Genomic DNA, 22,421 nt, shown 5'->3' with positions numbered 1-22,421 from the left:
CTGAAATTCTCGGTGGTCTACCTCTAGTTGTCATTCCACTAGGTCTTGCACCTTGCATCCTATTCTTCTCATCAAGCTCCGTGCAATCTCTAATGAAGTGGTCCTTCGAACCACATCCGTAACAGGCCCTGTTAGTAGAATTACCCCAACATTCACCTATGTGTCGTCTTCCACATTGGGGGCATTCAGGTTTCTCTTGGCGATTATTGCCCACACTAGCTACCGAAGTAGCTCGGGAGTCCGTCGATGGTCGTGCTCTAATGGAAGTTCCCACGGTCATCCTCGATTTATTAGTGTCCTCCCTGAACTTCTTTACAGCCGAGAACGGAGCTTTACCCATCGATCTTTTACGATAGTCTCTAGCTTCAAATTCAGCCTTCTTCTTCTCCTTTCCAAGTTCTTCCGCCTTGCAGGCTCGTTCAACTAGTGTTACGAATTCTTTTATCTCCAAAATACCCACTAGTAGCTTTAAATCTTCATTCAATCCTTCTTCAAATCTCTTGCACATAGCAACCTCATCACCACACACTCCGGGCATACCGATCGAGTCTTACGAACTCATGTTCAGATTCAGACATCTTGTCATACGGCCTTGCTTGAGTTCCAAGAATTCCTTACGCTTTTGATCGATGAACCGTTGACTAATATATTTCTTTCGAAATTTCGCTTGGAAGAAATCCCAAGTAACTCACTCGTTTGGGACTATGGAAATCAAGGTCCTCCACCAATAGTAGGCTGAGTCTCGCAACAAGGATATAGCACACTTTAGACATTCATCAGGTGTGCATGACAGTTCATCGAACACCCGAATGGTGTTATCAAGCCAGAACTCGGCCCTTTCGGCATCATCAAGAACTATGGCCTTGAACTCCTCGGCTCCGCTTCCTAATCAAGTCTATGGTGGTTTACTCACCTCACAGGATCGAGAATCGATGGCATTACGGGCTCTTGGGGTGGATTATTCAAATTCAGGAATGGTTGGACAGCCGGAATGGTTCGGGCATATTGCGCGACCCACTCATTCATCATGGTGAAGAAGGCTTATTTTGCCCCCTCATCTTAATTATTTGCAGATGACTGAGGTTCAACAGGCGGTGTCAATTGCGTAGGAGCAGCCGCTAAACTTTCAACGTCATCCGCTAAGGGTCTCTCTACCCCGGGTTCCATTTGCTAATCAAAACAAAAATTTTAACCGTCAGAAGTCATGACATTATTAAGCACTAACATTAAGGCATGTATAGCAAGACTCATACGCGCTATGGTAGTCCTAGAACCAACTAAACCTGGCTCAGATACCAATAAAAATGTAACACCCCGAACTCATGGCCGTTACCAGAAATCGAACACGAGGTGTTACCGGCTTACTTCATTTATTTCCCCCTATTTTTTTTGTTCCAGGCAAGCTGGCTACTGTATCGTGGTCGCTTTAAAAATCATATTTTGAGTTCTGAAACTCCAAATCCAATTCTATAAATTTTCCCCGAAACTAGACTCATATATCTATATGGGGGAATTTTTTTAGAATTTTTTTGTTCGACCAATTAGTACAGTTTATTTGTTAAAGTCTCCCCTGTTTCAAGGTTTGACTACACTGACCTCTATACCTTACGATTTAAATATCTCCCTGTACAGGGCTTCAATGCCTATGCTGTTTGTCTCTAATGAAACTAGACTTGATAATGAATTTGTACATCTAAGGCACAACCTCTAATTATCTCGATAATATTTACGGTGAATTTTCTAAATCAAAACAGGGGATCCAGAAATTACTCTGGCCCTGTTTCACAAGAATTTAATTAACTCCTAACATACAGCTCATATGGTCGTTTCGTTTCTTCCATATGAAAATAGACTCATCAAGCTTCGATTTCATAATTTATTCATTATTTAATTCCATTTCTACTATTTTTAGTGATTTTTCAATCTCACATCACTGCTGCTGTCAGCATCTGTTACTAAAACAAACTATGCCTATTTCATGATTTTTCCTTGATCTAACTAATAATTCATCATACATGTCATAATTTATAACCATGACTAGCCATGCCAAAGGCTAATCATCACCGAGCATCTCCCCACTACACTATTACCAAATCATGAATTTAACACCGAAAATAATAAGCCATGACATATGGCGTAATAATCGAGTAGGTCTCAACCAATACTCAACCAAAACCGAATTACCAAGACTTGTGTCCAAACATCATAGAACCAATTCCAACCGAACATTTATGCCATTTTCGCATGACTAAAAGTTTACATACCAAATTTCAACAAAACATAATAGCCTATACATGCCGAAATGTTCTCCTAGACCAACTTAGAAGAAAATACCAAAAGTTGCTAGCCGGTGTGATAACTTCGATGACGGTCCCGAATACACAAAAAGTCGAGTCCAAGAAAACTAAAATAGGTGACAAGCAAACACCGAATGAGTATATAACTCAGTAAGTCATAAGCATTACACTACCATCCATTAAAAAAATTTTCACAAGAGGAAACAACGAATTGAGGCTAAGTACTCCATCCATACCGAACTATGCCATAGTTTCTTAGACCTTACGATTCAATCTCATTCCAAGTCCTACATTGACATTTCATACGCTATTCAATAGAATAATTGAGGCATTTCCATACATCATTTTATTTTCGTTACAATCATACAACTAAGCGAACTTTCACCTATTCCACGATGAACCTTATGTACGTGACTTCAATTATAATCATCACATAGGTTCAAAACCTACCACGCTCAACTCCAAATATAAACATAGCACCTATTAGCCATGAACTCAAGGTACTTACCCTTTCCGCTGTCCGAAATCGACTTAGTAGGGTCGCACCCTTAATATAAATAATTGATGGAAAATATATATATATAGTGGGTTTGCACACATAGTGCTTAATAATCAACCACGCACACTTAGTGCCATGTACTTTAAACTCGCACACTTAGTGCCATGCATTTCAAGCCCGCACACTTAGTGCCAATCTCACAACCGTGAACACTTATTGCCCGCACACTTAGTGCCGAAAACCAGCCACTCTATACGCTTCACTTCCTTTTTACATTCGACAATTTTATCTCTACATACATATACATTTGTATACATTTCATCTCATTAAACACAATTGCATAGGTATTACGATCATTTAAATCAATACCAACTATATGCTTAATGACTTACCTTGTGTTGGGTAAAATAATTCCAAGTCGGCTACTCGATGACCTTCGATTTCCCTTGTTGGACGCTCTCCTTTAGGATCTTGAGCTTAAACAAATAAATTAACTCATTCAACCGCTTTGCTACATATATTGGTATTCACATTTTAATGATTTTATGACATACGGAACGGCATGGTAAAATTTTTATCTTGCTACCTTATGTTCTTAGCTATTCGCTAATAACCTTATGCAATTACCATACTTTCAATAATCCAATCACACATGCATATGTATACTTGGACATTCGGCAATCACCTTTGCTAGTTTTTCCCATTTTTTGTCGGTTATATATACATAGTCCTAAGGTAATATCACGAATGGGCTTACATATATATGTATATATAACCGAATATGCAAAGCTTAAACTCAACATCACATAAGCTCCTAAGTGATGGCCGAATATGTATATCTATATATATATATATATATATCAACTATACTATTACTTTTAATTCATCTAATCACAAAATTTCATCTCATGAACACTTGACCCATTTCTCACAAAAATGAAACAACAACTAAAATGAACATCCCATTTTTTACCCTATATGGCCGATTGCTTCATTTGTTACCCAACTAACAATTCAACAATTTCAACCTCATTACAACCTCTACCTATCCAATATAACATGAACACAATCCTCCACCCCTAAATTAGATTCGGCAATCACTTAACCCATTTTAACCTCAAAATCCTAAGTCTAATCTATAGGATGAGTAGAATTTGAACTAACCATCTCAAACATGCATATTTTCAAGAATCATTCAATACATACCTCATTCTAGCCATCTTCCAAGCCAAAATCAAATAACCAAATCTCCCTTCCTTCTCCTCATTCACGGCAATAGCCAAAGAAAAAAAAAAGATGAACACTCCCTCTTCCCTCCTTATTTTATTCATCTTTTCCTTTTTAATTCCTTTCTTTAATTTATTTTAATTTACTTACCAATATTAAATAATAAACAACATAAACTTGGAGGAATGGAACCATGCTTGGCCGGCCACTTAACATGAATTGGGCACTTTGACATGCAAACCCAAACTTTCCTATTTCAATACTATTTGGTCCTTACTTATTTACCTATCATAATTTTCTAAGTCTCTCAACTAGATCCTTTCAAGCAAAATTCACATTCCTAAGATAAAATTAAAACATCAAATTTTTATACAAGTACTATCACACATATAAGATATGCAATTAAAATTTTAACTAAATTTTATGACTCAATTTTGTGGTCCCGAAACCACATTCCGACTAGGGTCAAATTAGGGCTGTCACACCCTCGACTCCGACAAAGGCAGATTTAGTGTGGGTAATAGTTGATCAATTCACAAAGAGTACATATATCATGGCAGTGTGTACTAATTATTCTTTGTAGAAGTTGGCTGAGTTGTACATCGTTGAAAATTTTCATCTTCATGGGGTTCCAGTTTTTATTATTTCTTATAGAGATTCGCGCTTTACTTTGAGCTTTTTGAAGATTTTGCCAAAGGCTTTAGGGTCAAAGCTTAGTTTTATTACGACTTATCATCCTCAAACAGATGGTCAGTCTGAGAAGGTAATTTAAGTTTTAGAGGATATGTTACGAAACTATGGGATTGAGTTTGGTGGTAGTTTGGAGCGATATTTGTCATTAGCAAAGTTTGCCTACAAAATTAATTTTCAAGCAAGTATCCGTATGGCACAGTTTGAGGCATTTTATGGAAGGAACTGTAGAACTCCTTTGTGTCAGACAGAATTAGATGAAAGGCAAGTTGTTGGACCGGATTTAGTTCGTGAGATCGAAGCAATGGTAAAGTTGATTTGTGATCGTTTGAAAGCCACGTCTGATAGGAAAAAATCTTCTATTGATATGAAACATCGAGATATCAAGTTTCGAGTTGGCGATAAGGTGTTCATGAAGGTTTCACTTAGAAGAAGGTTTTTAGGTTTGGTAGGAAGGGTAAATTAACTCAAGGGTATGTTGGACCATATGAAGTTGTTGATAAGATTGGTTCGATAGCTTATTAACTCAAGTTGCCACCAAAGCTTGAGTGAATTCATGATGTCTTCCATGTGTCTATGTTACGGAAGTATCGTTCAGATTTGTCACATGTTGTGCCAGTGGAGGAGATTGAAGTTCGAACTGATCTCACCTATGAAGAAGAACTGGTTGAGATTTTAGCCCGTAAGGAGAAGGTTTTGAGAAATAAGTGAGTTGTATTGGTTAAAAGGTTTTTTGACGTAACCACAAGATAGAATAGGCTAATTGAGAAGCTGAAGATGTGATGAGACAACAATATCTTTATTTTTTTTATCTCAGGTAAATTTCAAGGACGAAATTTTTTTTAGAGGGGGAGAGTTATCACACCCCAAAATTAGGCCTAGGAGTTTTGGGGGTTATTTTATAAATTTTAGCTCTAGTAATCTCGAAAATCTCATAGTATGGTAAACCAAAAATGTTTTTATCTACGGCTTTTTGAAAATTAAATCAATTTTTGAAAATGGGTTTTAAAGACCTTTAATTTTGAAAAGATGACTGATTTGTAAAAGGGTCTAAATTATGAGTGTTTATATTGCAGTTAAACCAAAACATTAAAAATACCCTATTTTCCCCCTTTATCTTCACAAACTCACGATAGTTTTCTCTATCTACTTGTTTCTGCCATCCCTCATTCACCTAATCTCCAATCACTCAATTTTAATTCCCAAACTTTATCATTTTGATTTCTATCATCACCCAAGCCATAAATCTCCATAGAATTTCAAGAAAACACCTAAGAGCACCATAGATTTCTCCATTCTTGAACTTTTGGATTTTCGATCAAACGTTTGATTCTTCATCAACAAGGTAACTATTCAATTCCTTATTAGTTTTTCATGTTATTTGATCCTTTAAACTGAGTTTTTAGCCATTAAATCATATGTTTTAAATAAAAGCTAAAAATTGGATCATTAATGGTGGATTTTGAGATTTTGGGTAAAAACGTGGTTTCAAATTGTTTTTTTGATTATTTTTTATGAGATTAAAAGGTTTCTAAACATACTTTTAAGTTTGGTTAAATATTTCTAAGGTTTTAAGGAATTTTCATGGAAATTGCCATAAACATGTGGAAAATTTTGATACCATGAATTGGGTAGTTTTGCGTAGATTAAAGGTTGTTAATCAATCATTGGTGAATAATTAGATGAATGGAATTTCTTTTAGGCAAAACTATTAAGTATAGACTGAGATATGTGAATCTCAAGTTTGCTATGTCGAAGGTTTCAGTTACATGAGAACTTCACTTAGGCTTGTATTTTGATTCCTTAAGATGAGTCCTTAGTTGATTGTTGATTTTAATGTTGTGTGATTTATTGTGTTGAAGCTTTGGATTCGCTTGGACCTTCTACAAGTTAAGGAAAAAATAGTTCGAGCTTTCGGTGTCTCGGCAAAAGCGTAATTGGTGAGTATTTAGAATCGATGCTTGTGGACATGTTTCATTGCATTAATTGGGAATATAGATGTGGGCTAAACCCCTACTCCAAATTCCGAGTGTAAGCTTTCTCGTACTCTTGATTTAATATGTGATTATGTGTTGTGAAATTGTGGATTAAAATGAGATGTTGTGACATGTGAAATAAGCTTATGATGGCTATTGTAAAAGAGTTGATAGTGGGCATGTTATACGTGCCATATAAAAGTGATTATATTGTGCTTATAATGTGAATATGCAGTGAAAAAGTGCAGAAAATGGTAACTAATTGTGTGTTTAATAACATATAGTTTGGCCTTGTAATCTTTGAGACCTGTTGGATATAGTTGGCATGCCATAAGATTGTGAGTACTCGGCTATATGTGTTTTATTTTGAGGGAAATAAGGCTCGGGACAAACTTGGAGAGATAAGGGAATGTGAGCTAAGCTCCATTCACCAAGACACATTTGGTGTGCTGGAGAGTGCTAACTATATGCCACACTTTTGGGATATGTTTGACTTTATGAGTCATTTGGTGTGCTAAAGATCCGTGTATCCAATGAGTGGTGATAGAGCCCAGTTTTACATTTCACAACTCAGGTGCCAAATCATCAATGAATCTGTTTATGTATATTGTGATATGTATCTATATGATATGTGATTACTATAAAGGAATTAAGGAATAATGCAGGAATAAATAATATGACTTTAAACGTTAGGATGTTGTAATTTTCCTAAATGGTTGTTTCGATAAGGCATAATGACATATTTGTGTGGTAGTTATTCTGATCATGAACTAAGCTCGTTAAACTTACCCATTCCTTTTCAAACAATTGCAGATTAGTTGTGTTCTAGTGTGAGCAATGTGGTTCCAAGGAAGTGATCCAAGCAACACTTTTGCATTTTTTCGTTGGTGTTTATTTATTCATTTATGTTATATGGAAGAAGGCAATGTAATAGACTTTTAGTTGGTTTTTGTCATGATGTTTTGGTTGCTTATATGACTTGTTTGTTCTTAGGATTTAGGGATAGTCTTCTTGTTATATCATTTGCTTGCTCGAACATTTCTAAGATGCTTTGAACTATTAATATGGACGTTTTGATTTTCTTTTGGATGATGTATTGGTTGCATGCTATATTGGTACAAGTTAGGATGACCTAAATGCTTAAATAAGTTATATTTTTGTCATCTAGAGCAGAGGTGTAACACCCCTTACCCGTTACCGTCGCCGGAACAGGATATAAGGTATTACCAGAACATAACACATACCATTAAACATAATCGAGATATGAATATGTCATCCAATTTGATAGTGCATCGTATAACATATGTCTTGAACAATATTAGCCCACTTTAATGGCTTGTACAAAGTATCTGGTCGAGTACTGTAACTAATATTTTAACCTAGACAAATATGACACGTAACAAAATAATTAAGCCTACTATACATGCCATAATTCAAAACGTTTAGTTCAAATACCCTAAAGTATGATAGTGCGGGTAGATCTTCACGATCCTTAACTCCTGAGCAAGCCGAAGAACACTATAAGACAAAAGAGAGAAACAAAGTAAGCTTATAGCTTAGTAAGTAAGTATGTAAATACTAATTAAAGAATCTAACATGTTTACACAACAATTCAAGTTTATCTACTTTAACTTCACTATTCATTCCACTTTGATTTAGATGTCTCTACTGCGTCATATTCACTAAATAAATCATAACTTGGGTTACAAAACTCGAAATTCAAATCCGTAAAATTTCCCTGAATCTAGACTCATAAATATTTTTGCTAATTTTTTTCTATAATTTTTGGTTTAGCCGATTAGTACAGTTTATTAGTTAAAGTTCCCCTGTTACACAGCTCGACTGATCTGACCTCTGTTCACTACGAATTGAATATCTCTCAGTACACAATTCAAACAACCCTGAGGTCTGTTTCATTTAAAACTAGTCTCAATAAGAAATTTAGGCATGTAAACTATATTTCTTAATTTTCTTTGTACAATTTTTAATGATTTTTCAAAGTTGGAACAGGGGATCACGTATTCATCCTGAGCAAGTCACATACAATTGTAAATATCTCAAAATATAGAATTCCTTTGCTTGCTCTGTTTCTTTTATATGAAAGTAGACTCATTAAGCTTTAATTTTACATCCCATTCAACCTCTAATTATATTCCTCCTATTTTTGGTGATTTTTCAAAATCACATCACCGCTACCATCTAAAAACAGTTTTAATGCTAATTTCACTCTTTCACACATTCTTTATGCTACCCTCATTTTATCTTATATATGTATATACCAAAAATCATTTTCACCACATTTCATTCACCATAAGTGTAGGTCCAAACCACAATATCACCACAAAACCATTCCGTTGAATAATTCGGATCAATCCTCGATATTTAATGGTTTCAAAGACACACCCCACCATCATACTTCGCTTAGTTCGGCTCTCTTGTACACATGGTGAACACTTAGTACCACTCATGCGACCTAACCGATTTGTCTCGTAGCTCTCTTGTCTACATGGTGTCCTTCACTTGGAATCACGCATGCGACCTAGCTACATTTACCTTTCACGTAGCTCTCTTGTCTACATGGTGTCCTTCACTTGGAATCACGCATGCGACCTAGCTACATTTATCTTTCACGTAGCTCTCTTGTCTACATGGGATACATCTCGTATCACGCATGTGACCTAGCTACTACAGGGTGTCTCGTAGCTTTCTTGTACACATGATGTGCACTGAGCATCATACATGTGACCTAGCTACGCTCCCTCTATTTCATTCGATCTCTCCGAATGTTCAACCGGGATCTCTCTCTCTATATTTATTTCCATTTTTCCAATAGTCAATTTACATTTTAACATCAGCTAGTATGTTTATATAATAGGCTGAAATATAAGAATGTACATGAAATTATTGTAATATTTACATACAAACTTACCTTGGTGCAAAATGTGGAAATTTTGCAATTTAGTCCAAAACTTTTTCCTTCCCCCGCTCGAGATCAATTCGCGTCTTTCTTGATCTATAATAACACATTTGGCTCATTTAATACTCATACTATTTATTTCAATCCAAAATCACATTATGGAAAAATTACATTTTGCCCCTAACTTTTACAAAATTACATTTTTGCCCCTAGGCTCGGAATTTAATTTCAGCCCTTATTCTTATGTTTTATGATATGCTGAACATTTTCTCTTCTACAACAACATCAAATTCTCACTCTATCATATAGTTATGAACAATAGGTATTTTTACCGATTATCTTGCTTTTACTCGTTTTCACTTAAAACCGAGTAGCACAAGTTATTTAACATAATTTAAAACCTCATATTCTATCATAAAACATCAAAATACACAAATTTCACCTATGGGTATTTTTCCAAATGTGAACCCTAGGTTAAATTATTACTAGCATAAGCTTAATCGAGCTTCCGGGATTCCAAAAACGTAAAGAACATTAAAAACGGGGCTTGGAATCACTTACTATGGAGCTTGAAAATTGAAGAAACCCTAGCTATGGAGAGAGGGAGAATTCGGCAGCAACTAAGGAGGATGATGATCAATTTTGTGTTATTTTTCCCATTTTATTACATTTAATATCCAAATGACCAAAATGCCCCTCCTTACTAAACTTTCAAAAATTCCTTCCATGTCCTAATTTTGTCCATGAATTTGAAATTGGTAAAATTGCTATTTAAGACCTCCTAATTAATATTCCAAAACAATTTCATACTAAAAAAACTTTCGGGATGTAAATTTTGCAACTTATTCGATTTAGTCCCTATTTTCAATTTAAGCACTTTAGGCATAGAATTTCATCACGAAATTTTCACAAAATCATGCAATCATATCATAAACCCCAAAATAATTATAAAACAATTATTTCTATCTCGGATTTGTGGTCATGAAACCACTATTCGATTAGGCCCTAATTCGGGTTGTCACAATTCTCCCCCTTTTGAGATTTTCGTCCTCGAAAATCTTACCATAAAGAGGTTTGGGTCTTGTTTCCTCATAGCTTCTTCAGTTCCCACGTAGCCTCTTCTATCCCATGTCGTGCTACAATACTTTCACTAAAGCTATACTTTTATTTCTTAACTGCTTAACCTCTCGAGCCAAAATCTTTATTGGTTCCTCCTCATAGGTCATATCCGATCGAATCTCAATTTCATTGGAGAAATCACATGTGAAGGATCGAACGATAACGTCGCAACATTGATACATGAAACACGTTATGAATTCTTTCTAACTCGCGGTAAGGCCAACCGATATGCCATGGTCCAATTCTCTCGAATCTCAGACGGCCCAATAAAACGCGGACTCAACTTGCCTTTCCGACTAAATCTCGAATCTTTTTCCATGGTGACACCTTCAAGAACACTTTATCACCCACCGAAATTCAATCTCTTTTCTTTTAAATCAGATATGACTTTTGTCGATCTGAAGCGACTTTTAAGCAATCCCGAATTACTTTTATTTTCTCTTGGTTTCTTTAACTAGATCAACTCCATGAATCATTTCTCACTAAGCTCGGTCCAATATAAAGGAGTCCGACACTTATGACCATACAAGGCTTCAGACGGTGCCATTTGTATACTTGATTGATAACTGTTATTGTAGGCAAACTCAATCAAAGATAGATATTTCTCCCAACTACCTCCAAATTCTAAAACACAAGATCTAAGCATATCTTCGAGTACCGGATTACTCTTTCTGTTTGACCATCTGTTTGTGGATGAAATGCGGTACTAAAGTTCAATTTTGTACCCAAAGCTTCTTGTAACTTTTTCCAAAATCTCGAGGTAAATCTTGGATCTCTATCGATATTATAGACATAGGTACTACGTGCAACTTCACAATTTCAGCAACATATAATTCGCTAATTTATCAAGTGAGTAATCAGACGCATTGGTATAAAGTGGGTGACTTTGTTAATCTATCAACCACTACCCAAACAAAGATCCTTCTTTTTAGGAGTTAAAGGCAAACCGTTACAAAATCCATGGTAATCTTGTCCCATTTCCACTCGGGCACCATTACCGGTTGAAGTAATCTCGAAGGCACTTGATGTTCAACTTTTACTTGTTGATGATCAAACACTTGGTTACAAATTGAAATGTCCTTTTCATACCGCCACCAATCTGACTTCTTTAAATCATTATACATTTTTTGCTTCCGGGATGAACCGATAAACACCATTGTGCGCCTCATGTAATATTTTCGAATCAATTTATCGTTTTTCAACACACATATCCCGTCTCGAAACATCAAACAATCATCCGGTCCAACTCGAAAATCGAGTCGTAACTCGATTCACATTGAGTTCTCTTGATCCGCAACTCACTATCATTCTTTTGAGCATCACAAATCAATCTGGAGAAATAACGGTTTAGCTCTCATTTCGCTAAGATTGACCCATCATCGAGACAATGCTAACCCGTGTTCATGGCTCTCAAAGTAAAAAGAAATTTTCGCTCAAGGCCAAGAACTACATTTTCTTTTCCGGATGATAATCAATCACTAGATCATAATCCTTTAATAATTCAAGCCATCTTCGCTATCGCAGATTCAGATCCTTTTGATTCATCAAGTACTTCAAACTTTTGTGATCAAGAAAATTTGGCATTTTTCACCGTACAAATAATGTCGCCAAATCTTCAAGGCAAAAACAACAATGACAGCCCAAATCATGTGTAGGATAGTTCTTCTCATGCGGTTTTAACTGTCTCGAAGCATAAGCTACCACTTTACCCTCTTGCATCAACACACATCCAAGGCCTGTCAATGATGCATCACTATAAATTACGAACTCCTTTCCGACTCTAGTCGTATTAAAATTGGTGCTTCTATCAATCGTGCTTTCAACTTTTCAAAACTTTGTTGACATTTATCAGTCCATTCAAACTTAACATTCTTTTCCAACAACTTAGTCATAGGAGAGGCAATCATCGAAAATCCTTCAACAAAACGTCTATAATACCCGGCTAAGCCTAAAAAGCTTCTAACCTCGGATACATTCTTGGGCGGTTTCCAATCAACGATCGCAGAAATCTTACTTGGATCCACCCGAATACCATCACCTGAGACTATATGCCCCAAAAATCCGACTTCACGAAGCCGAACTCACTTTTACTAAACTTGGCAACAGTTTCTTTTCTCTCAAGATTTGCAATATAGTTCTCAAGTGTTCGACATGTTCAGACTCATCTCGAGAATAAATTAAAATGTCATCTATAAACACTACTACAAACTTATCCAAATATGGTAGGAAGATCCGATTCATTAAGTCCATAAATATAGTGGAGCATTTGTTGTGAAAGGCATCACAAGAAACTCATAATGTCCATACCTTGTCCTAAAGGCGCTTTTAAGACATCGACTCCTTAACTCTCATTGGTAGTAACAGACCTCAAATCAATCTTTGAAAACACTGTGGCCCCTTTAACCGATCGAATAAATCATCAATCCTCGGCAATGGGTACTTGTTCTTTATAGTCACCTTATTAAGTCGACGGAATCAATGCAAAGTCTCATTGAACCATCCTTCTTCTTCTGAATAATACAGAGCACCCAGGAGAGAAACTCGGTCTCACAAATCCCTTTGTCTGTTAACTCCCTGAATCGAGCCTTCAATTCTTTTAATTCAATGAGCCATTCTATATGGAGCAATCGAGATCGGCAAATGTCGGCAACAAATCAATAGCAAAATTTATCTCTATTCGGAGGCAACCTGTGCAATTCCTCCGAAATACATCCGAAACTCACGAATATTGGCATCGATTCAAATTTCGGTTGGGGCAACTCAATATTCATTACATAAGCGGATAAGCTTCACACCCTTTTCTCATGTATTTCGTGCGGACATGTGCGAAATCACCATAGGCAATTTATTTGATTCATCTGTTTCAACCCACGAATTTCTCCATTTTCACATTTCAACTCTAGTGTCTTTTGTTTACAATCTACCTTAGCATCATACAATGTTAACCGGTCCATTCCCAAGATAACGTCAAACTCACCAAATGGTAACAACATCAAGTTGGCGGAAAACAGTGACCTTGAATCATTAATGGGCAATTCTTGCAAACCTTGTCAACTAGCACATATTGGCCTAAGGGTTCGACACTTTAATCGTAAACTCAAGAAATTCAACAGCAACTTTTATTGGATACTAAATTCATGCAAATATAGGAATGAGTGGACCCGGATCAATCAATGCAATAACAATAGTATCATAGAGAGAAAATGTACCAAGAATGACATCGGAGATGATGCATCTTCTCGGGCATGTATAGCATAAGCTCTAGCAGTGCTCTAGCTTCGATCTTGCCGTTAAATCTTTCATCACGCTTTACTACTAGTCCCACCTCCAGATTTCTCGGTGGTCTACCTCTACTAGCGGTGGTATTCATCTAGCACTCAAATCTTTCTTCTTTAATTTTCTCCGGACAATCTCTAATAAAATGCTCACGAGAACCACTTTGAAACAAGCTCGCTTGGTCCCCAACACTCACCATAATGTTGCTCGCCACATTGTCGACACTCGGGCTTTCTAGGTCGCACATTACCCACACTTGCCATCAAGTAGCTTGAGCTTTAGACCCGAATATGCCCTACCACGATCTCTCGTGTGAATCCCCAATTGAAACTGTCATTCGAGGGTTTGTCTCTTTGGACCTCTTTGGTTGAGATTGAAATGGCTTGCTTATCTATCTTTTTCTCGACGTCTCGGGCCTCAATAGCAGCTTTTCTTCTTTCTTTGTTCAATTCTTCGGCTTTAAGAGCTCGATCAACCAATACTACAAATTCTTTCAACTCCAAAATTCCTACAAGCATTTTAATGTCGTCATTCAGTCCATCTTCAAATCTTCTACACATAATGGCCTCGGTAGACACACATTCTCGAGCATACTTGCTGAGTCTTACAAATTCGCGTTCATACTGCTACGACATTTTCCCCGCTTCAATTCAAGGAACTCCTTCCGTTTTGATCAATAAATCGCTGACTTATGTATTTCTTTCTAAATTCTTCTGGAAGAAATCCCAAGTAACTTTTTCTTTTGGCACCATCTGCAACCAAAGTCTTCCACCGGTGGTAGCGTAATCTCTCAAAAGTGATACAAGACACTTTAAGCATTCCTCGGTGTACATGAGAGCTCGTCAAATACACAGTAGAATTTTCAAGCCGAATTCCGCTTTCTCGGGATCATCATCGACCTTTGCTCTAAACTCTTCGCCCCTTGTTTTGAATCTTGTCAACCGGAGGCTTGTTCATTCTTACCAAATCTATACCTTGAGCATTCCACAGAATCGCCCGAGGTATAGGAGGGTGGAGGAGGTTGAGCATTTGGATTTGCTCGAATAAATTCAAGATACCAATTGCTCATCATTTGGAGAAAGGCATCCCGAGCCTCATCTCCTTGTCTCAATGTCTCAGTCTACTTTCCACGGTAGCGCGGTCCCTTGTGCGGAGCCGGCGCATTACTAAAACATCATCACCGCAGATTCCTTCAGATCCATTACTATATTAAAACAAAACACGCTTTAGAATAATCGAGTCACCACACTATCACAATATTTTTATGGCATGTATAGCTAGACCTTTACACACACTTTATTAGTCCGAGAACCGACTAAACCATAGCTCGATACCACTAAATGTAACACCCTTACCCGTTACCGTCGTAGGAGCAGATATAAGGTATTACCGAACATAACACATACCATTAAACATAATCGAGATATGAATATGTCATCCAATTTGATAGTGCATCGTATAACATATGTCTTGAACAATATTAGCCCACTTTAATGGCTTGTACAAAGTATCCGGTCGAGTCTCAGTAACTAATATTTTAACCTAGACAAATATGACACGTAACAAAATAATTAAGCCTACTATACATGCCATAATTCAAAACGTTTAGTTCAAATACCCTAAAGTATGATAGTGCGGGTAGATCTTCACGATCCTTAACTCTGAGCAAGCGAAGAACACTATAAGACAAAAGAGAGAAACAAAGTAAGCTTATAGCTTAGTAAGTAAGTATGTAAATACTAATTAAAGAATCTAACATGTTTACACAACAATTCAAGTTTATCTACTTTAACTTCACTATTCATTCCACTTTGATTTAGCTGTCTCTACTGCATCATATTCACTAAATAAATCATAACTCGGGTTACAAAACTCGAAATTCAAATCCGTAAAATTTCCCTGAATCTAGACTCATAAATATTTTTGCTAATTTTTTTCTATAATTTTTGGTTTAGCCGATTAGTACAGTTTATTAGTTAAAGTTTCCCCTGTTACACAGCTCGACTGATCTGACCTCTGTTCACTACGAATTGAATATCTCTCAGTACACAATTCAAACAACCCTGAGGTCTGTTTCATTTAAAACTAGTCTCAATAAGGAATTTAGGCATGTAAACTATATTTCTTAATTTTCTTTGTACAATTTTTAATGATTTTTCAAAGTTGGAACAGGGGATCACGTATTCATCCTGAGCAAGTCACATACAATTGTAAATATCTCAAAATATAGAATTCCTTTGCTTTCTCTGTTTCTTTTATATGAAAGTAGACTCATTAAGCTTTAATTTTACATCCCATTCAACCTCTAATTATATTCCTCCTATTTTTGGTGATTTTTCAAAATCACGTCACCGCTACCATCTAAAAACAGTTTTAATGCTAATTTCACTCTTTCACACATTCTTTATGCTACCCTCATTTTATCTTATATATGTATATACCAAAAATCATTTTCACCACATTTCATTCACCATAAGTGTAGGTCCAAACCACAATATCACCACAAAACCATTCCGTTGAATAATTCGGATCAATCCTCGATATTTAATGGTTTCAGCACACAGCCCCACCATCATACTTCGTTTAGTTCGGCTCTCTTGTACACATGGTGAACACTTAGTACCACTCATGCGACCTAACCGATTTGTCTCGTAGCTCTCTTGTCTACATGGTGTCCTTCACTTGGAATCACGCATGCGACCTAGCTACATTTACCTTTCACGTAGCTCTCTTGTCTACATGGTGTCCTTCACTTGGAATCACGCATGCGACCTAGCTACATTTATCTTTCACGTAGCTCTCTTGTCTACATGGGATACATCTCGTATCACGCATGTGACCTAGCTACTACAGGGTGTCTCGTAGCTTTCTTGTACACATGATGTGCCTTGAGCATCATACATGTGACCTAGCTACGCCCTCTATTTCATTCGATCTCCAGAATGTTCAACAGGATCTCTCTCTCTATATTTATTTCCATTTTTCCAATAGTCGATTTACATTTTAACATCAGCTAGTATGTTTATATAATAGGCTGAAATATAAGAATGTACATGAAATTATTGTAATATTTACATACAAACTTACCTTGGTGCAAAATGTGGAAATTTTGCAATTTAGTCCAAAACTTTTTCCTTCCCCGCTCGAGATCAATTCGCGTCTTTCTTGATCTATAATAACACATTTGGCTCATTTAATACTCATACTATTTATTTCAATCCAAAAATCACATTATGGAAAAATTACATTTTGCCCCTAACTTTACAAAATTACATTTTGCCCCTAGGCTCGGAATTTAATTTCAGCCCTTATTCTTATGTTTTATGATATGCTGAACATTTTCTCTTCTACAACAACATCAAATTCTCACTCTATCATATAGTTATGAACAATAGGTATTTTTACCGATTATCTTGCTTTTACTCGTTTTCACTTAAAACCGAGTAGCACAAGTTATTTAACATAATTTAAAACCTCATATTCTATCATAAAACATCAAAATACACAAATTTCACCTATGGGTATTTTTCCAAATGTGAACCCTAGGTTAAATTATTACTAGCATAAGCTTAATCGAGCTTCCGGATTCCAAAACGTAAAGAACATTAAAAGCGGGCTTGGAATCACTTACTATGGAGCTTGAAAATTGAAGAAACCCTAGCTATGGAGAGAGGAGAATTCGCAGCAACTAAGGAGGATGATGATCAATTTTGTGTTATTTTTCCCATTTTATTACATTTAATATCCAAATGACCAAAATGCCCCTCCTTACTAAACTTTCAAAAATTCCTTCCATGTCCTAATTTTGTCCATGAATTTGAAATTGGTAAAATTGCTATTTAAGACCTCCTAATTAATATTCCAAAACAATTTCATACTAAAAAAACTTTCGGGATGTAAATTTTGCAACTTATTCGATTTAGTCCCTATTTTCAATTTAAGCACTTTAGGCATAGAATTTCATCACGAAATTTTCACAAAATCATGCAATCATATCATAAACCCCAAAATAATTATAAAACAATTATTTCTATCTCGGATTTGTGGTCATGAAACCACTATTCCGATTAGGCCCTAATTCGGGTTGTCACAAGAGGTATCAATATTCGGGCTTTAAAAACAATACCTCCATGATTTTTGAACGTGCAGAAAGTTAGTAACGTAATTTTGTATTAATACCAAAACATGAGTATCGATACTCGGGGTAAAATAATTGATACTTTATGAAAGATACCGATAATTTCTGAGGTTTTGATTTTAAACGAGAAACAAAATGTTATTTTCGTATCAATTTTCCAAGCATTATCGATACCATTTGAAAGAAATATGGATACATTTAATTCAGTATTGATACCTACGTAATTTGCTTTAAAATATTGCTATGTTGTTCTAATTCATGTTTAATTCTCATTTTAAGTTTGCTTAATGAATGTTTAGCATGTTTTAATGATGGTTGGGATATGTATGACAACAAGACCATTTACATTGCATGTGATGTGTGACGGTGGTGTGACATCCTGATATTTAGGCTCAGTGATCGGGACGGGTATAGGGTTTTACATTAAAGCATTATAATTTCTTGAACTTGGGTTTCAAGGAATGTTTCACTAACACTTAACCAACAAAAAAAACACCTCATTTATTTCCTAAAAACGCACAGGGAATCTCAAAAATTCGGGCATCACCACTCTCTCAATTCACAAACCTAATTCTACAAACCCCCGATTTTTGGGATGTAACAACACGCCAAATGCAGGTCCCCAAAAAGATATTGTTCATCTAATTTCATGAGTATTGTTCAATTGGATCTCATATCAGGTTAGTTGGGAGTTGTTGGGATTTTGCGGTAACAGAAGGCAAAGATCAGAGTAAAAAGCAGAGTAGCAAAATGAATGAAAGATTAATTGTACTCTATAATATATATGGTTGGCCATTTCTCAACAAGAGTAAATTAGATTAACATGACCTTGCCATGGCTGGTCAACAATAAGGTTAACCCTTACCGGATTTTCTTTTACCTACCCTAGATTTGGACTAAGATTGGACTAACCTCAACAATAAGGTTATTCTTTCTAACCTCAACATTCTCTTCTTCTTCTCCTTCGTTAAGATTGGACTAAGATCTCGTTAATGAGTAGATGATTCTACCATCTGGAAAGTCTTACAGCTTTGCACGTTAAGATTATTGAAAGGAAGGGTGTTATAGGAAGGCCTTGTTGGGGGTTGCTTGTAGTTGAAATATTAGTAAAATGTCTATAATAAGGACTATAATGAAAATCTTATGATCATTTAAGTAGTTGCTTCTACTAGATCAGGAAGAACTGTCGAAATAGAAACTCTAGGTCGAGGTAAAGGCAAGTCTATAGTGAGTCTCTAAATCGAATCTTGCATGTCATGTAATTATGTGTATATGTGTAACATCCCAAATTAGGGCCTAGTCAAAATAGTGGTTTCGGGACCACAAATCCGACATTAAAATAATTATTTTATGATCATTATAAGGTCTAGGATATGAAAATAAGCATGTGTTAAAGTTTCATGAAGAAATTCTACGTGTAAGGTGTCCAATTGGAAATTAAGGACCAAATTGAATAAATTACGAAACTTGGGTTCTAGAAGCAATTAGTATGAAATTGATATGGATTATTAATTAGAGGTTCTTAAAGATAAATTTTCCTAATTTTTAAGTTTTTGGACAAAAATGGGCTGGCATGGAAAATTTTGGAAGTTTAATAAGGAAGGGCATTTTGGTCATTTGGTAATAAACTAAATAAAAAGGGAAAAATCAAGCTACAATCAGCTCATGCCAAAATTCTAAGGGTCTTCATAACTAGGGTTTTCAACATTTTCAAGATCAATAGTAAGTGCTCACTAGCCCTGTTTTTAACATTCTTCGTAGTTTTTAGATCCTCGTAACATGCTCTCTCTGTTTCGACCCATATTTCAAGTTAGGGTTCATGTTCAAAAATTTACCCATGCATGAGATGTTTGTGTTTTGATGATTTATGGAGGAATATGAGAGTCTAAAGGATAGTAAACAACTTTCACTAAGTAGTTTTTTATGGAAATGGTTTAAGGGACCATTTTGTAAAAGTTGTGAAAATGGGTAGAAAATGTGAAATGAAAGAAAATGTTGGCTGCTATAGGCAAGAAAAATATTCGGCTAGGCTTGGGTAACTTAGAAATTTCATGCATTTCTTAGGACTAAATTGTAAAAGTGTGAAAGGTTAGAGGCAAATTAGTCATTTTGCCCAGGGTGAGTTTTAAATCTTAAATTGAAAAATGTGATGTATTAATAGTCAAATTTTGTTGATATAGACCCCGAAGAACCAATTCTAAAGGTCAACTGTGAAAAACGAAAGGTTTCAGAATAACCAAAATACGAAATCGAAGCAATTACCAGGTAAGTTCGTATAACCCAAAGTAAACTCTTAATATACTTAAACATGCACGTTTTTGAATGTAAGAAAATTTAGATATTCATGGCATGTTAATTCATGAAATATGCTTGTGTAAATGAAAGATGATAAATGTCCCTGTTTAAATAGAAAGAGAGATTCGATGGATAAATTATGGCTTGCATGACATGAGATCCTGCATGTGTTACAGAAAAGGATTTATCCCAGACGGGTAATCCGATGATCTCAAAATAAAAAGGATCTAGCCTGGACGGGTGTTCCTTGAGTGATCGAGCCTCCCAAAGAATATAAGTGCATTAAGGATTTAGCCCGAACGGGTAATCTGATTGATGACTGAATTCAGCCTGGACTAGCAATTCAAGTCCGAGCTTATGAGAGCAATTGTCATTATAAGGGATTTAGTCTGGACTGGTAATCCTGTCGTAAGATATAAGGTTCATGGGACTGCGTACTTGAGATGATTACTTGTATGACTTGACGGTAATTGGGCTATCCATTCGAAATTTTCGAGGAATTCAACGGGATTAACATAAGAAATAGAAATGGAAATGTTGAATTGATAAGCTCATCTAAGACTAATGATACGATGCACTGTTATAAGATAACTGGATGATTGAGCGTATGTGATAGGGAAACTAATTCATGCTTGTTGGAATTATCGCCTATTATGGTTGTATGTTAATTAAACGGTAAGTTTACTTTCCAGTTATCCAGACTTACTAAGCATATAAATGCTTACCCCTTTCTCTTTTCCCTGTCTTACAGAGCTCATGGACTCGTTAAGATTGGAAGACGGTTGGAGAATCAACACACTATCGACTTGTTCTGCTTTGGTAAATAGATACTTTTATTTTTTTAATGGCATGTATAGGATTTTTGATTATTTTGTTATATGTGTTATTTGGCTAGCTAATGTAAGGGTCTAAATGGTATACTTATTCTTTTGTATATGGCTATGAGATATGGTTCATATTGATGTAGGTTGTAAACCTACTAATGATGCATGTTTACGATTAACTGTTTTATGAGGTATGATGATAAGGTTTATCATGAATGGATGTTTGAAATGGAACCTAATATTTTGAGAGTGGACATAGCATACAATGTTATAGGGTTAAAATATGGCCTAAGCATAAAATGTTCTATGTTAATCTTTAATGCGAAAAGGATAATTTAGCATGTACTAAACCGATGAGATGAGTTAAACATGCAATGAATTATGTCAAAGTTATTCAAGAGTATAATTAGGCCATGTTACACACCATTGATATTCTTTAAGTGTGTGTGAATGATAAAGGGTGACCAAAGGCTTGGAAAATAGCCCTAAAAAGGTCCACACGAGCATGTGTCTAGGCCGTGTGTGACACACGGTCAGCCCCCATGGATGTGTTGTTTGGTCGTGTGTCCTCTACACTTAAAATTTTAGGTCAGTTTGCATGGTAGTAAACACACGGGTAAAGACACAGCCGTGTGCCTCAACCGTGTGGAGGAGACGGCCTGGCACACAGGTGTGTGCCTTGGCCCTGTGCCTCAAAATGAATGATACGTCATAAACAGAATGTACGGGCTTTTGGACATGGGTGATGACACGGGCGTGTCTAGGCCGTGTGAAGGACACGCTTGTGTCCCTGGCCGTGTGAAAATCCCTGTAGGTTCGAAATGAAAAATAAATCCAAATAATTCAACACGGGTGGGACACACGGGTGTGTCACTAAGCACACGGGCATGTGCTTTGCCTCCATACGGGCGTGTGAGGCATAACCCTAGTAATTTTTCTAAAATTTTTTATAGTTCTCGGTTTAGTCCCGGATCACTTTTAGTGTATGTTTTGGACCTCGTAGGTCTATAATCGGGACACTATGATGTCGTTTAGTCGGTTTTAAATTAGAATGAAATTTTATGACCTGTATTTTCTGAAAGTGTCTGAGTATATGTCTGGTAACACCCCATACTTGTCCCGGTCTCGGGTATGGGTAAGGGGTGTTACAATATGTGTTTCTG

At 36.1% G+C, this 22,421-nt stretch overlaps 1 protein-coding gene across 1 annotated transcript; it reads left to right on the top strand.

Annotated features, from left to right (window-relative positions):
- The first annotated feature begins 4,906 nt into the window (after positions 1–4,906).
- On the top strand, positions 4,907–5,424 carry LOC108474989 (uncharacterized). Its single transcript, XM_017777012.1, has 2 exons — positions 4,907–5,156; positions 5,312–5,424. The coding sequence occupies exons 1-2, from the start codon at positions 4,907–4,909 to the stop codon at positions 5,422–5,424; spliced, it is 363 nt and encodes a 120-aa protein (XP_017632501.1).
- The last annotated feature ends 16,997 nt before the right edge of the window (positions 5,425–22,421 follow it).

This window comes from Gossypium arboreum, chromosome 3, assembly GCF_025698485.1.
Source record: "Gossypium arboreum isolate Shixiya-1 chromosome 3, ASM2569848v2, whole genome shotgun sequence".
In the NCBI taxonomy this organism is placed as follows: Eukaryota; Viridiplantae; Streptophyta; class Magnoliopsida; order Malvales; family Malvaceae; genus Gossypium; species Gossypium arboreum.
This window is presented reverse-complemented; position numbering and strand designations above follow the sequence as displayed.

Coding starts and splice junctions, on each gene's coding strand:
- LOC108474989 (XM_017777012.1), top strand. CDS start 4,907: ATGGCACAGTTTGAGGCATTTTATGGAAGGAACTGTAGAACTCCTTTG. Junction 5,157..5,311: donor ACTTAGAAGAAGGTTTTTAG/GTTTGGTAGGAA, acceptor AGTATCGTTCAG/ATTTGTCACATGTTGTGCCA.